The sequence below is a fragment of the Nycticebus coucang genome, chromosome 4 (assembly GCF_027406575.1).
Source record: "Nycticebus coucang isolate mNycCou1 chromosome 4, mNycCou1.pri, whole genome shotgun sequence".
Taxonomy (NCBI): Eukaryota; Metazoa; Chordata; class Mammalia; order Primates; family Lorisidae; genus Nycticebus; species Nycticebus coucang.
Window position 1 is genome coordinate 45,426,276 of NC_069783.1, and position 16,132 is coordinate 45,442,407.

The 16,132-nt window shown below is 51.9% G+C and overlaps 1 protein-coding gene across 3 annotated transcripts in view; it reads left to right on the plus strand.

Moving 5' to 3' along the window:
- The window catches only part of TTC7A (tetratricopeptide repeat domain 7A), a 120,806-nt gene that overhangs the window by 50,933 nt on the left and 53,741 nt on the right, over positions 1-16,132 (plus strand). For 2 of the 3 annotated variants that reach the window (XM_053590212.1, XM_053590213.1), the window contains 3 exons: positions 7,688-7,825; positions 8,414-8,497; positions 12,555-12,659. In XM_053590212.1, coding sequence (XP_053446187.1) covers positions 7,688-7,825; positions 8,414-8,497; positions 12,555-12,659 — 327 coding nt within the window. Of the gene's footprint in view, positions 1-397; positions 472-7,687; positions 7,826-8,413; positions 8,498-12,554; positions 12,660-16,132 lie in introns of those variants that run through there. The other variant, XM_053590214.1, reaches the window with a different exon arrangement.

Below are 16,132 nucleotides of genomic sequence, written 5' to 3' on the forward strand. Positions count from 1 at the left end.
AAAAAAAAAAAATTTAAAAATCAGCCAGGCTTGGTAGGATGGACCTGTAGTCTCAACTGCCCGGGAGGCTAAGGCAGGAGGATCACTTGAGCCCAAGAGTTTGAGGCTATAGTGAGCTATGTTGACAACACTGTACTGTAGTCTGTGGACAGGATGAGACCCTGTCTCTAGAACAAACAAACAAAAAACCAAGACCCCATGAGCGAGATCCCTGAGTAGTCAGAAACAAATGATCCTTGGGGTGTGTGGGACCCCGCAGTACCCAGGCTTGTTTGGAGAGCTTTGGCTGTTGAGTTGCCTCTGGCTCCGCAGGGCTCCTGGCAAGTAGACAGGAGTGGGCAGACAGTGCGTGTCCTTCCTCAGTCAGGCCGAGTGCAGTCAGATCCGAGAGTGCCGCTGGAGGGTGTGGCTGTTTGGATCTGGAGTGCCGGCGGGCCGAGGCATTGTCCTGACATGTTTACTGTGAGGTGGGTAAGTGTTGCTCAGGGGGAGGAGACTTGAAGCTGCTTAGCCAGGTGTGGAGATGGAGGTACCAAGTGACAGATCTGATTTTCCTGAGAGAACAACACACGTTTCACAGAAAATGGGCTCTGACTGCAGACTGAACCCCAGTTTCAAATGTGGAGCCCCAGATGCGGACCGGTGCTCTCACCCACATGCCTGCAGCTCACCCCAGCCGTCTCACCACATGCACCCTCACGCAGGGCTGCACTGGAATCACCTGTCTCTGGGAACATGGGTCCTTACTGTCACCTTTTTTTTTTTTTTTTTGAGGCAGAGTCTCACTATGTCGCCCTCAGTGGAGTACTGTGGCGTCACAGCTCACAGCAACCTCCAACTCCTGGGCTTAAGTGATTCTCTTGCCTCAGCCTCCCAAGTAGCTGGGACTACAGGTGCCTGCCACGAGGCCTGGCAATTTTTTTTTATTGTTGTAATTGTCATTGTTGTTTGGCAGGCCCAGGCTGGGTTCAAACCCACCTGCTCTGGTGTATGTGGCTGGCGCCCTAGCCACAAAGGTACAGGTGCCGAGCCCTTACTGTCACCTTTATGTGCTAAGGATGACGCGTAGTTCCCAGGTGGGTGCTGAAAACAGGACCCTTTCTTATGCCCTTTCTCTGCTAGTTCCAAGCTGATTAGTGAGCATTATGTGGAGCCATGTGAAGCTGCCAATTTTCAATGTTTATGACCCACAGAAACAATAGCTTCATAGAGGTCATTCTAACTCTGTATGTTCCCATCATATAGATGAACAGAAGTAAGGTCCAAGACAGGTGCATTTCTTGGTCATAGTCACATACTCATAAGCCTTGCAGCCATGGTTTGAACCACATCCATCTCCTGAGCTCCTAATTCTTTTCTTTGCTTGCTGCTCTAATTCTGGTTTTTCCTTGTGTAAAGGGGCCAAAGAAGGAATTTCAAAGATCAAATGCAACAAGTCTTAGGGAAGGCTTTGTGAACAGGGGCGTGCCTGTCTGTGTAAGAATCATCACTCTTTTTCTCCTTGCTGGGATCAAGGCTGGTTTCTGTCTTCCTCAGACATTTTCTGTGCCCAGTGCTTGATTGGGGTCCTCAGGATCAAAGTTCAGATGTCTTTCCATTACAGACATCCCCTCCACCCCCAAACCTTGAGCTGCCCTGTATCTCAACATGGAAAATGTCCTCTTACTAAAACACATGTGGAGCTAGGTGAATTTTCCTGAATATATGATTTCCTTCCAAACAGTTCTTTCCCTTTTGCAAGACAGTGTGGCTGGCCAAGCAGTGTCCTGGGAAACTCCCTGTGGCCTAGAAGGCAGGGGAACTTCTCAGACACTGTTTGCACTGAGGCTGGGAGGAGGCACCTCTTATGGGGTTGGCTGGTTTGTTTTCCCCTTGCTCATAACCAACCTGTCAGACATTTAGAAATTGGGGGAATTTGAGGGAGAGTGTTGGCAATGGACTTAGCTTTAGTGCCTCATCTGCAGTGGCCTTTCCACTGGGTTCTGGATCTGGCCTCTGGTTTGGAACAGTTTCTCACAGTGACCAGACCTGCTTTTGTCTTACACCCTCCTTCACACCAGCCACATTCTTAGTGAATGAGAGAACCAGGGTGTGGGCTCCATGATGCCAGTCTCCCAGGCTCCTGCTCTGACACCTCAGCTGAACCCCAAGCTCCATGTCCATTCAGCCTGGCCCCCATGTACCTGCAGAGCTTTGCTTGTCTCCCTTTGATGGTGACTGGGTTTGACTACAGATGATAGGCTTTGGGAGAAGCCTTTAGAACTTTAGAAGCTAGTAGGCTTGGCTGCTACTTGGGTTCTTCAAATACTTGCAGAATTCATTTTGCTGCAGCTAAAGCTCTTCCTGCCAAGCCAACCCAGAAGGCCTAATCTTCATCACTTCCCACATCCAGGATCTCCAGAGCAGGTGCTACAGGAAGTGGTGTATCTAGGCTTTCTGAGCGTGGCAGCCCCTGTTTTCTCGTTTGGAACTCAAAGGAGTAGCTGTTAGGTGTGGGGCTGGTGCCTTAGATATGGTTGTGATCAGAATGGATGAGGGAGCCCCCCGTCTTTCAAGATGTAGATAGAAACCTTACTAATACTTTCACAGAAATGCAAGTGATATCAGATACAACTGATTGAAGAAGATTTATGTTTTGGACCAAGTTTTGAGTCTTTGGGGCCAACAGGACATTTGAAAATTTATCCACCCACCATCCATTCTTCTGCCAATTCAACTGCCGATTCATCCATCCATCTACCCATTCATTCATCCATCTATCCATCTATCCACCCTCCATCATCTACCAGTTCAACTGCCTATTCATCCATCTATCCACCCATCCATCCATCCATCCACACACCCACCCACCATTCATCCACTCTCCCATTCATCCATCTATTGGTCTGTCTACCCATCCATCTACCCACTATTCATCCACCCATCCATTCATTTATCTATCTATCCATCCACTTACTATCCATTTACCCACCCATTTATCTATCCACAGACCCACCTACTTATTTATCCATCCATCCAATCATCCACCCATCCACCATTCATCCACCTATCTACCTATTCATCCATCCATCCATCTACCCATTCATCCCCCACCATCTATCTATCCCCCCACCCCACCATCATCCATCTACCCACCCATTCATTTATCCATCCATCCAGCCATCCACCTACCATCCTTCCATCCACCCATCCATCCAACCATCCATCTACCATCCATCCATTCATCCATTCTTCTACCCACCCACCTACCCACTATCCATTCATTCATCCATCCACCCACCTGTCCATCCATTCAGTTGTGTTTGCACTGCCAGACCATGCTTAGTGCTATAGATACAATGATGGACAGTTCAGTCACTGTCCCTGTCCCAAATATACTCCTACCTAATATAGTGTGTACCCAGGGATATGGAAGAAATCCTGGTCCCCAGACCAGAAGAAATTGCCCCAATCTGCTAAATCCCTAAGGCAAGTTTCTAGTTTTTAATGAACCATATATCAAACCAGCCTGGTTTCCTCAAACAGTTGGGGAACTAGAAGACACAGGAATCTTTGTCATTTCTAAAATACTGGTCCAGGGCAAAAAATATGTGCCACAGCAGACTGAACCCTTGGGTTCCTATTTAATTTGTCATGGGAAGAAGTTGCTGTTCTTTATGCCTCTTAGAAATGGAAAGGAAACAGAGGCCTGGTGTTGAGTGTGGGTGGGTGGTTGGGGAAGTGTGTGGGGCTAGGCATCTGGCAATTTGAGTCCTGAATTTGCCTTTTACAACCTGTAAAAGGCAAATTATCTATCCATCCACTTACCATCCATTTACCCACCCATTCATCTATCCACAAGCATCAGTTTTCTTATCAGTAAAATGGAGCTAATAAGACCTCTCTTATAGGAGTCTGGGCATTTTAAGTTAGAAAATAAAGAAAGAGGTACCTGGTGCATTTTAGTTGTTCAATACATGTTCGTTTTGTCCTGATAAATACTTGGCTCTAACCTACTCATTTCTGAAGATATTCGGCTTAGATCTGGTTAGGAGAAAATAAATTAGCTTGAGGATAATTCAGTTTAAAAGAAAAAGTGCTTCCTGGGCTTGATTCCATTAGGGACTCAGCAGATGAGCACAGATTGTTCCAGCTTTTGGCACCTGATTTGCTCTAACACAGGCCTTGCTCTGTAGAAGGCTGCACTGGTAAAGGGTCTGATGACATTGCCGACTCGGAGCCCTTGGTTCAGTAGAGGTGGAAGAACCTCTCTCCCTTCCTGGCAGGAAAAGCTGTGATTTCTACTGCAGGTGCACGGGAGACAGGGGGTAGCGTGGCCCCCACCTGGGTCACTGGGTAGCTAGGACGTGTCATAGAGCATGCCATTTCTCACCTCTGTGGACTGGCAGCTCAAGAGCCAGTGGTAATTATATCTGCTGGTGAGGGGAGTGGCAGGCGCTGGGCATGTGTTGCCAGGAGATTTCTTCTCAGGGTAATCTGGGGGGGGGGGCATCAGCAGTTGCTCCCGAGGTCATTTCTTGGCTAATAGAGAGGCTGTCTCTGAGAAGGGGGGCTGTCCAGGGCCACAGACTTGTTACTCAGGGAGCATGTTCTTTGCAGGGACGTAGCACCCAAGGCCCAGTTGGGTTCTGCACTGTGCCCAGCCCCCATCCGTATGGTTGGACAGCTCACCTGGCTTCCTTGATCCTCACTCATTCTTCATCTCTATAATAGGATGATAGTACATGAGAAGCTTGTGAGAGTTACAAGGTGCTCTGTAGAAAGTGCACCACAAGCTAGTTCCTTTTCCTTCTCTTAGACTGTCCCGGTTTGGAGAGGAGAAACAGAGCTGGGCAGGAGGGAGGGTCAGTTTGGAGAGGAGAAACAGAGCTGGGCAGGAGGGAGGGTCGGTGCTATCTGAGGCCCTGCAGCCAGCGGAGGGTCTGCACTAAGTTTGCATCAGAGGAACCCAAGGCAGGAAAGCACAGGCAAGCAGCAGTCCTGGCCTCCAAGTTCAGCCTCAACTTCCTGGGATCTTGCACAAGGTGGTTCACCTTTAGGGGCTCAGTGTCCTCATCTGTAATGGGGGTCAGGGGTTTTCCTCCTGCACCCTTATGGAAGAGGAGGCCAGAGCAGATGATGGATGTGAAAATTCAACTTCTAAAAGGGTACTGTGTGGTGCACACATAGGGCTGGGTGTTTGATCAGGAGCTGCCCCTGCCTTAAGTTTCAGGTGGGCCAACCTTCCCCGGAGAAATAGATTCCCTTGTGGGCTTTCCATGAGGCCCCATACTTATCCAAAGACCAGAAGTGGGTCATGCTGGCAGTGCGGAGCTTTGGATGGTGGAGGAGGAGCATTGTTTCTTTGGCTTCCACTCCTCTGACCTGCCAGAAGCCATGCTGGGAATGTTCTTTCGTCTAGGAGAGCTGCCCCGGGAGAGCAGCCAGAGGGACCAAGGCTAGGAGCAGGATAACTGTGAGCCCTGCTGGGATTAAATGCATGGATGGATGAAAGGAGAGCTGTACATCCCCAGAGCTGGGGGTCTGGGGGTAGGCTGGGGGTTATGGCAGTGAGTGCTAGGCAGGGAGAAACCAGGGGAAAATATTTTGCCATTATGCTGAGAACAGTAAGAAGAAGGTTTAGCATTTGTGCGTTACTTTAAGGGTCAGAATCATGTTCATATTTGTTACTGCATTTTATCTGAAAGATTTTCTAGTGAAAGCATGATTCTGAGACCATTTAAATGGTGGAAGGGAAAGAAGGTGGCCTGGGAGTAGTTCAGGGCGCTGTTAGAGCTTGGGGGGACACTTTGTGGCCTGAGGGTAGCAATTCCAAGGAGGAGGGAGCAGGAGGCTGGGGGTACTGGGGACAGTGTGAAGCTCCTGGCGTGTCTGCAGCTCTGGCACTTGAACTGCTCCTCTGCCATGGCTCACTCTGCTTGCCAGGCACCATGCCTGCCTTCTTTCTGTACCAGCTCCCCCCCACCCTGTTGCCATGGTTACATAAGGGTTGCTGAACATTTTATTGCAGCCCTGCCCCAAGCCGTATAACCACTGGGCCATCCTCTGCTTCTGGCTGTCCTCTGGGAAGCACCTTTCACTCTTGGCACAGGTACCAGTTCACAAGTCCCTAGGATGCCTGCCGTCTACCTGTTGAAGGGGCCATCACCAACCTGAGGATTTATGCTTCTGTGACCCTCTCTTTTGGTCCTATTCATCTGACCTAGTTAACGCCTAGTTCTAGAAATCCACCCTTCTCTTCTACCTGACACACATCCAGACACTGTTCTCTTAAAGGTCGAAGTCCAGAGTGGATGGGGTTATTTCCATACCAGGCCCAGAATTTTTCTCTCTCAAGTTGTCACTCGCTCTGCAAAGTTGGACTGAGGCCAGCTGTATGTGAGGCTGTGTGAGGGGCCAGGCATCTCAAGGGGAACAAGATGCTGCCCTGCCATGAGAGATGGTGGGGGGCCAGGGCCCAGCTCTGCTCCAGCTCAGGCACAACCGTCGCAGTGTGGAATGTGGGGCAGGGTTGCTTCAGGCCCCAGAGCATCCCTAGCCTGGCCTCTGTCCTGTTGCTACTCAGAGCCCCCCATGACTCCTGCCCCTGGTAGCTTCTCTTTCTCCTCCCGGTTCTTCTCCTTCCTCCTAAATGCTGCTCCTGCTGGGTTGGCTGCCCACCACAGACCACAGGCCAAGAGGGTCGCCAGCCTTGAATGGGGGTTTAGGCTTGGTGGTGAGGAGCTCCCCTCTTCAAATTATGCAGAATCACCTACTCATAAAGCACATTTTCCTCTCCTCCCCCACCCCCAGCAGCCATCTGGCAACTCTAGGAGCTACTGAAATCCCCAGTGCTGGATGCCAACAACAGAGTCCTTGAGTGTGGGGGAGCTTTCCCTGGGGAGGGACAGAGAGGAGAATTCAACAATGGCAGGAGCCGAGATTAAGGTCCAGGCTAGACACGATGATGGAAAAAGTCCTGGGGGGATTCTTGTCAAAGGGACTTGGGGAGCTGAAGAGGATACTGAGGGGCCAGCCATAGCCTGAGCTCCCTCCTGAGGGTTGAGCAGAGCTGCCCTCCCAGATCCAGGTGGTTTCATGTCACATCTGAAGCTTTGCTGTCACTGTGGAGAGTTGCAAACACTGCAGGGACTATTCCATAAAGCAACCGGTCTGTTCTTAAAATGCCAGGGTCGTGGAAGAGAAAGGCTGAGCACTTCTTCCAGGTGAAAGGAGACTGACAGTCTCAGCCACCTGAACACGGGGGTGACAGTAACTTAGATCTGAGAGTGGAAAAAAGTAAACTCCCCGGAGTGACAATAATAATTACCTAATAGAGAGGAGCAACGCAACTGTGACACACATTAACAACTGAGGGTGGGTTTATGGTGATGATACTGGTCTTGCAGCTTTTCTGTAGGTTTGAGATATTGTAGAATAACAAATGGAGGACCTGGAACTTGGTGCTCAGAACTGCTCCCTTACCCCAGCCTGGGCTAAGTAAGAGTGAGTGTTTTCTCTCTCCAAAGAGGGCCTGCCTGGGGATGGGAAAAGGCTGTTATCAGGAGTCTGGCTACCTCCCTCACCCAAGGCAATTGATAAAAAGGTGACAGTGACTTGGCCAGCAAGGTGGGAGCCCTGTGGGGACAGACATCTGCCTATCTCTGTCCTCACTTTTTCTCAAACAATGTCCCACCCCCACCTACAGGCTACTCGGGATGTGGTGCTAAGCCGGGTCCCAGAGCAGGAGGAGGACCGGACAGTGAGCTTGCAGAATGCTGTGGCCATCTATGACCTCCTGAGCATCACGCTGGGCAGGAGGGGGCAGTACATCATGCTCTCAGAGGTACGGCCAGCTGTGCAGCCCGCCTGGTTCCCCAGGAGTCAGGCAGTGTGTAAAGGAACTCTGACGGAGCCACCGTTTGCCCCTTCTCCACTTGTCACTTCCCTGCCAGGCTGCTTTGTCACTTGACCTCGGCAAGTTGTACAAGTCTCAGCTCGCTCATCTGTGAAATTAGAGAACCCACCTCTCCAGGATGTAAGGAAGAGTACATGTAAAAAGCAAGAACAGTACCATGCACAATAGTAATAAATGTTAGTTATTAATTTTTGTTGAATACCTACATTTCAAAGGCACTTTCACAAATTTTATCTCATTCACCCTGTGATTGCCCTGTAAGATCATCCACGTATTATGGAAATGGGAACTAAGGGCCAGAGAGGGTGAGAGACATGTGCAGGGTCACACAGCATACCAGTGGCAGAGAATAGGTTACACCTGGAGCTCTAACAGGATCAAGTGTGGGCCTCATGCAACTTCCCAAAGGGAACAGCTTGGGCAGTGACTACCCTGGAAGGCTGTGGGATCGCTGGGTGGAGGGAGGACTGTGGCAGGGGTGTTGACTGTCTCCCTGCGATATACCCCCCTCCCCAGTGCCTGGAGCGAGCCATGAAGTTTGCGTTTGGAGAATTTCACCTTTGGTACCAGGTGGCCCTCTCCATGGTGGCTTGTGGGAAGGTAAGGCATAGGGGGTGCCGGGGTACACAGTCTTTTTAGGTCCCTTCCCGAAGTGGACAGAGGGGCTGTTCTTGGAGCTAGGTGCCTGGGGAGAGGGCAGGGGTTGGTTTGAATCTCCAGGAGGGCGAGGGGCACAGGGAAGGCTGCGCAGACACTTTGTGTGAATCCCAGGCCAAGTGAGAGCCACGTGTGTGCCCGTGTGCTGGTGCGAGTCTGGGGGTGCTTTTCTCTGGATCTATGTGCACAAATGGGGGCACCGTAGCTCCTCTGCTGGTGACCTGATAGCTGTCACTGCATGAGACAGGCACAGCTGTGGGTCCAGGTGGGGGAGCATTGTTCCACTTGGGCTGCGGCTGTCTTCCCACCCACCCAGCATCAGGAAGGGGGCTGCTGTGGATTGGGTGGCTGCCCAGAGGGAGGGCCTAGAGGGTGGAGCACAGCAGCAGCCCCCACAGGGATTTGAGGGGAGAACTGCAGGATTGATGTGGCTGGGGGCTCCTGGGTGGGAGTCAGAGTCCAGAGGGCACTGCCCAGAGTAAGGGGTGCCAGGGCATGCTTCTGCCCTCCACCCACCCGCCCCTGTGCCAGCACCCCTGATTTTACCTCAGATCGGAATTACACTTACATAAGCCTCTATTTTGAGCAGTGCCATGAAAGGAAAACCTTTCCGGAGCTGGGTGCTGAGGGTGTTGGGGCTGAGGATGCTGCAAAAGCAGGAACTAAGGTGGCATGAGCTTGCAGATTGTTCCAAGAGCTGTAAATACCCAGAGCCCTTTCATGGGGCTGAGGGAATTCCTCGCCCCCCTGGCCCATCTGTGCCACATTCCATTTCTGGTACAGAAGCCGTCTCTGAGGAGGGCCCCCTGGGCTTGCCAGCGCCTCCTCCACTCACAGAGGGTGCCAGCCAGCTCGGGAGCCCGGCATCCGAGGCAGGCCAGATCCTGGAGGGGATAGGGAGAGAGTAAGTGCAGCAGCCTGACAGATGGGGAGAGGCTGGGAGTCCAGCCAAGGGTCATTGGGAGCCTTCCCCGCCCCTCTGCTGGGTCTTTTTGTCTTCCCAGAACTCCCCTCCCAGAGCAGCTTGAAGTCACAGCATGATCTCCTTGGCTTGGTGCTCAGCAGGGTCTTGTCAAGGCTCAGAGAGAATTCAGAACATAGGGTGAGGACCCATCCCTCCAGGGACTAGGAAATGAGAGGATCCCTCCTAAGGAACCATAGGCAAAGGAGATGACATGGGGGAGGATAAGCTGTTCTGGGGACAAGGATGAGAAGGTCTTGAAGACACTAGCCAACCCAGGGTGGTAGGGATGGGGCAGGGAGGAGATGGGGATAGAGCGTAAAAGAACCCAGGCAGACAGCTCACAGAAGCAGGGACAGCCTCTTCCTGCCTCCAAGAAACAGAGAAAATCCCTCTAATCCTGTGACAGTGCCCATTTGCCAGGAAAAGGCTCATTCGCCAGGGCAGTGGTTGGCACCCCTTTGAGGAGTCATGAACCCCTTTGAGATGCTGAGGACCCCTCAGAAAAATCCAGTGCACATGGAAGTTAGCTTTAATTTCTTCTCCCAGTCTCAGGAGAAGGCGTCATGGTAGCCTGGGAAGTAAGGGGACTTCCACCTCGGAGCAGCTGGGTTCACAGAGGTACAGACCCAGCATCCAGGCAGCTGTTTTCCTGGCCTGGCTTTTCCACTAATTGTGAAGATGAGCTTACAGGTGACTGGAGAATTCCTCATGCATGAGGCTCCATAGGCTGGAGACTCTGGGTTACACCTACCATGAATTTGGTGTAGCAGGAGATTGTTCTGAAAGGTGTTCTCCACCTCCCTTGGGAACCCCACACATCAAATCTGTCTTCCTGGTTGTCCCAGGCAGCTCCCAGGAGTGGCCAGACTTGCCTTTGCCCAAAGCCTAAAGAGGAAATTAAGTTTCCGTATCTGCGATTGTGCCCCAAAGGCTTCCAGAAGGTGAGGCTGGGCAGTATAAATATATCTAGCACTTCAACCTGCAGGAATAACGGATGAGTTCTGTGGTGTGATTTAGGTCGTTTTCTTCTCTTGGTCTCCGAGCAGCAATTGCATTGGCTGCGTTGCTAAGTAACCAGCATGACAAAAAAAAAAAAAAAAAAAGAGCCAGCTCCTCTGACTGGTGAGTCCTCAGATGGCTCCTTAAATAGCAGTGTTTTTTTGGTCTGCATGGGGGTGGGGTGGAAAGGGAGGGGGGGATGGAGGGTCAGGGTTAGAGAATCTTGTATGGCAGGGATCCAGAGGTCAGCAGCACCAAGGAGGGGACCGAGGAGAAGCCTGAGGCTTGCTGGGTGTGGATGGAGCAGCTTAGAGAAGCATTCACCAGGAGGGTCTCAGGAGGAGGTGGATGGCCTGGCAGTACCTTCAAGGCCCTCATGCAGCCCCCTGGCTCTGGCCCACCCTGGCACCTTGTGCTTGGCCTCCTACCCTCTAGTGTCCTGACAGAGCCATGGAGGTGGTACCTTTATCTTTTCTCCCAGCCTTTCTATGGGCCCTTAGGGGCAAGGGCCATGGCCCCCCGCCCCTTCTGCTGGTAACTCCACAAACCCTGGTCCGTACCGGGCCCAGATCAGACCCTTGGCGAGGGCACCTGCAACTCTCCTAGTAAGTCTGAGCCAGAGCCCAGGGAAATCCATCATGTCTGGGACGAGAAAAGCTCTTCCTTAGATGGCAGGGCAAGGAGGGGGCCAGATGGAGAGAGGCGGGGGGATTGGGGTGGACACAGACCAGTGGATCTTATTGTGCCTCTGCTTGTCACGTACCCCCTGCTGTGGACCGGCAAGCCTTCTTGAGCACCTCATTTCCTCAGTGGTGCCTCTGGAGTTGCTGGGAGGGTGAGAACTAATTAATGGTTGGGAGGTTGGCCATAGAAAGATCCAGCATGTGGGAATTGTCATAGTTACACACGTGCACCTGCCTACCTGCAACCACAAGGGTACAGGGGTGTGCCTACTGGGAAGGTTACTGCTGAGTTTCCTGTCCTCAGAAGGTTCCAGCCCTGAGAGAGAGAGAGAGAGAGAGAGTGTGTGCATGTGTGTGTGTGTGTGTGTGTGTGTGTGTGTATAGCAAGGAAGCAAGCCTGCTCTGGCCAGGGTAGTTATCAAAGAGGCAGTAGAGGGTAGTGGACAGAGCCAGGGAGTATACCAACCCCAGCTCAGCCACTTAATGGACTATGTGGCTTTAAACAGATTATCTAACTCTGCATTTCAGTTACCTTGTCTGTAAAGTAGGGTCATAGCACCCACCTCACAGAAGTGTTGTGAAAATTAGATGACAATATTTATAAAGCACTTAGGAGTCAACAAACATTTTGTAAAGGGTTAGGTGGTAGACATTTTGGACTTTGGAGGCCAGTCTTTTGCAACTATTCCCTCTGCCATTGTATCATGAAAACAGCCAGAGAAAATATCTATCATACGTGAATGAGCATGGCTGTGTTCCAGTAAAATTTTATTTGCCAAAATAGACAGCAGATCATATGTGGCCTGTGGGGTGTGTTTTGCTGACCCCTGGCTTAGAGCATTACCTGGCCCTAGAAGCTCCCCTCCTACCCCCTTCCACCCTTAGCCGTCCTCAGCAGGTTCAGTCTGTGTCCTCGGAGCCTTGGGGGATCCCCTGATTCCCGTCTAGAGATCCTCTCTGGTTCTACTAGCTTAGAATATCTCCCTCCCTGCCAGCCTCTATATATCCTCTCAACCCCTGCCACTGGCCCCGCCTCTGAGTCCCTGTTTAGAGAGCCCCTTTCTGCCTCTAAAATATCTGTGTTTCTTTGTATTCCTTTTGGAAAGCTTCCATCTTTTGTCATGTTAGCGGTTGTCATGTCACCTAAGGGCAAAGGGTCACAACCTCCATTCTCTAGATGAGAAAACTGAGGCCCCAGGAGGCACTTGTCTGCCAACAAGGCATGAGCACCTTCCTGGGCCCTTTCCCTGGCTCTTGAGAGAAAAGGAGGGCAGAGCAAGGGCTGGTTATTTGGGGAACTCCCCCCATCATAGGCATGAGGCCCTCAGTCTGTTTCCTGCTTTTTCTTCTGCAGTCAGCCTATGCTGTGTCGCTGCTGCGGGAGTGTATGAAGCTGCGGCCCTCAGACCCCACCATACCCTTGATGGCTGCCAAGGTCTGCATTGGGTCCCTGCACTGGGTGAGTGAGCTGCCGTGGCAGAGTGGTAGCAGGTGGTATGAGCTGGGCTGTCCTCATCTTGGTGTGGGGTGAGGGTGCATGCTGTGGAGGACAGGGGGAGCTTTGAGATAGATGGGCCTGGGGCAGGGAGCTCAGACAAACTGGAGCTCAGACTCCAGTGGCAGGACTGTGACTCAGGAGGGCATCTGGTTTGCAGTTCAGCCTTGAATTGTGGTCTCCAGAGAGTCAGAGGTAGGGGAAGTGGAGGGCCCTGCAGCAGGGTAGTGGGTAAGACCGTGGAGTTACATGGACCAGCCCAGCCATTTCAGGGGCTTCAGCTGCCCCCAACATCCAGTCTGAGTGGGCGGATTCAGCTCTGGGCAGGACAGGAAGGTGGCCTCTTCTGTCAGCTTCTCTCCTTCCTTTTGGCGGAAGCCTCCCAGGTCCTAACAGCCTTTCCCAGGGCATGTAGCTCAAGATGTCCCTCTCCCCCACTGGCAGCCATTCTGCAGACTCCCCCAGACCCCTAAGAAATGAGCACCTTAGGGCAGTGAAGGAGTTCAGGGCCAGGACCCCCGAGCTTCAGGACTATGAGGGCTCTTGGGCCACTACACCTGGCTCCAGGGCTGGTGCCTCTGCACAGATATCTCTTCTAACTGGCTCACTTCTAGACAGTCTTGGGTTTCTTAAGAAACCTCCTGATGTCAGAAGTATTCCTGTTTGTACCCTCTCAAGTGACAAAGAACACATGCCATCAGCCCCCACCATACACTCCTTTGGGACCACAGTCTCCATTCTGTCTTCCCATTGGTCTGATAATCCCAGTTCACCCCTCATCCCAGTTCACCCCTCAGCTTGTTCTGAGGCATTAAAGGCCAGATTTTAGGTGCATATGGTAGGCGCTTCATAATTATCAGCCTTTATGAATCTTCCTGCCACTCTCCCCTCCTTGGGCTTGCAACAGACAAACCACATGCTCTGGGAAAGGAGATGGGAAGTTCCCTGTAATTCTGTGTTCTAACCCTTCTTCATGAGGATTGGAGACCAGCCCCTTCCCTCTGCTGGGGGCCCACCTGGCCAACCTAGTGGGCCTTGCCTTTTTTCTGCTGTGGGGACTGATTCCCTAGCACAAGGAGCATGGGTGAAAACAGCACTTTCTCTTTCTAGCTGGTCATCAGACCTTCTCCTGGCTGTGTATTATTGGGAGGAAAGGAAATAGTGGCTTCTGCCCTATGGCATTCTTCAGGTTGGGGAGAATTGCAGCAAATTGATTCTGTCATGGGCAAATTGATTCTGTCATGGGCTCTAGGCTTTTTTTTTTTTTTTTGGGACAGAGTCTCACTATGTCACCCTTGGTAGAGTGCCGTAGCATCACAGCTTACAGCAACCTCAAACTCTTGGGCTTAAGTGATTTTCTTGCCTGAGCCCTCCCAAGTAGCTGAGACTGCAGGCGCCTGCCACAACACCTGGCTATTTTTTTGTTATTGTTGTTTTAGCAGGTCCTGGCTGGGTTCGAACCCACCAGCCCCAGTGCATGTGGCTGACGCCCTAACCACTGAGCATGGGCACCAAGCCAGGCTCTAGGGTTTGGAAGGGGCAGCGTGATGGAGTGGTTAAGAGCTTTTCACTTCCTACTCCTCGGTGTTCTTGAGTAAGGTACATAAGCTCACCGTGCCTCAGTTTCCTTGGTCAGACTTGATGGAGGAGTCTTGGGATTGGGTTTAGAGGGCAGAGGAGCATCCAGCGGGCCAGCAGCAGCCATCACAGCTGTGTTCCCCAGCCCTGTATCAGGGAACCCTCTTCCTCCCCAGGTCTTAGAAAGGGCTCCCTAGTCAGCACTGGGGTGTCAGTGGCACATGGCTGCTGAGTGCACACAGCGGGGTAGTGGTAGGAGCTGGGACATGCAAAATGGTGGGCTTCCCAAACCCAGCTCAGACCCCTGCTTGCTCTCAGGGCTTCAGAGGGGCCCCTCAAGCTCATCACTGGGACAAAGCCCAAAATAACCGTGTCTGGGGGTGGGCGGGGGAGGGCATCTGTGCACTCAAGACTGCCAGCTCTGAGGTAGCTACAGGTCCACCCAGCCAACGGCCGCCCTTGCCAGGAAGCCCTAAATTTAGGTCTTCCCACCATGGAAGAGCTGTTTCCCTCAGCAGCATAATTACAGTAATTATGTGCATTCAGATTACATGGTAATAAAATTAGGATCAAATCAGTCCAAATTGAAATCAGATGAGTTAGGAGCAAAGTAATCAATGACAACATAAATAGAAAAGCTCAAAAGGAAACTTAAACATGCAGACTTGTCATCAGAATCAGGGAGAAGGATGAGCTGTTTAACTTCAGCTGAGCAGCATATTTGGGTTTCGGAGCTGGTTTGAGCCAGGGTTTAAATCAGGCACAGGTTAGAGTGAGATCCTGCTGGCAGGCTGGGGGTGCGATCCTTGCAGTTATCCCTAATCTGGAAGCCTCACCCTTGTGCCTCCTGAAGCCCCACTTGTGCCTACCTTGGACATGGATTGTGGTGCCTTGTGACCATCTGTGCTTTTTTTTATTTTTTTTGAGACAGAGTCTCAAGTAGCTGGGACTACAGGCACCCGCCACAATGCCCAGCTATTTTTTGTTTCAGTTGTCATTCGTTGTTTAGCTGGCCTGGGCCAGGTTCAAACCTGCCTCCCTCGTATGTGGCTGGCGCCATAACCACTGTGCTACGGGCGCCGAGCCATCTGTGCTTCTTGAGGGCAGGAATTGTCTCTGTCTCTTCTTTGAGACCCCAGCTAGGAATTCAGCACCCGTGCTTGTTGGATGGAGCCTACTGGCTGGTGGGCACGTGCACTTGAAGATGGCTTCTGCCTGGTGTGGTACACATCTTCCCCGCTAGATGGGGAGCCCCTTCACTTACCTGTCCTGCCTGCACACAGTGGGTATTACAAGTAACTGAGCAAGCAGCACACACCCCAGCCGGCCAGGAAGAGACAGGATGAGAGATCTGCCTTTGGTGCAGGGGTTCTCCCTGTGCTCTGTGGCTGCTTCTCACTCCCAGGGTTGGCTGTGGGGGAGCCAAGGGCAGCCTGTGTCCAGACAGAGAAGCCAGGAGAAGGGTAGCTCCATTCTCTCTGTTCCTAAGGCCCACTGCATAGGATGAGTCTGACTGGTGAGCCAAACACGTCAGTACATGACTCAGGCCACAGATCTGACACCCCTTGGTTTCCTGCCTTCACAGCTTTACTGACTCAGGTCAGCCCCCACCAGGCCCAGCTATCATCTAGCCAAGGCTCATGAGCAGAGGACAGAAATCTGAGGATAGACAATTTGGCCTGGGTTGCAGGAAGGGAGGCTGAAACTGAGACATTTCAAAAACGAGTTGTGCTAGGTGAAACCAGACTGGGTGACCACATGCCCAGAGGCAGAGCACCTGTTGTCCCTGCATCCTGTCCTCGTGCCTGGAGCCACTGTGGGACACCCCAGGCCAGGTCTAGGTCTGAGAGCAAGGGTGC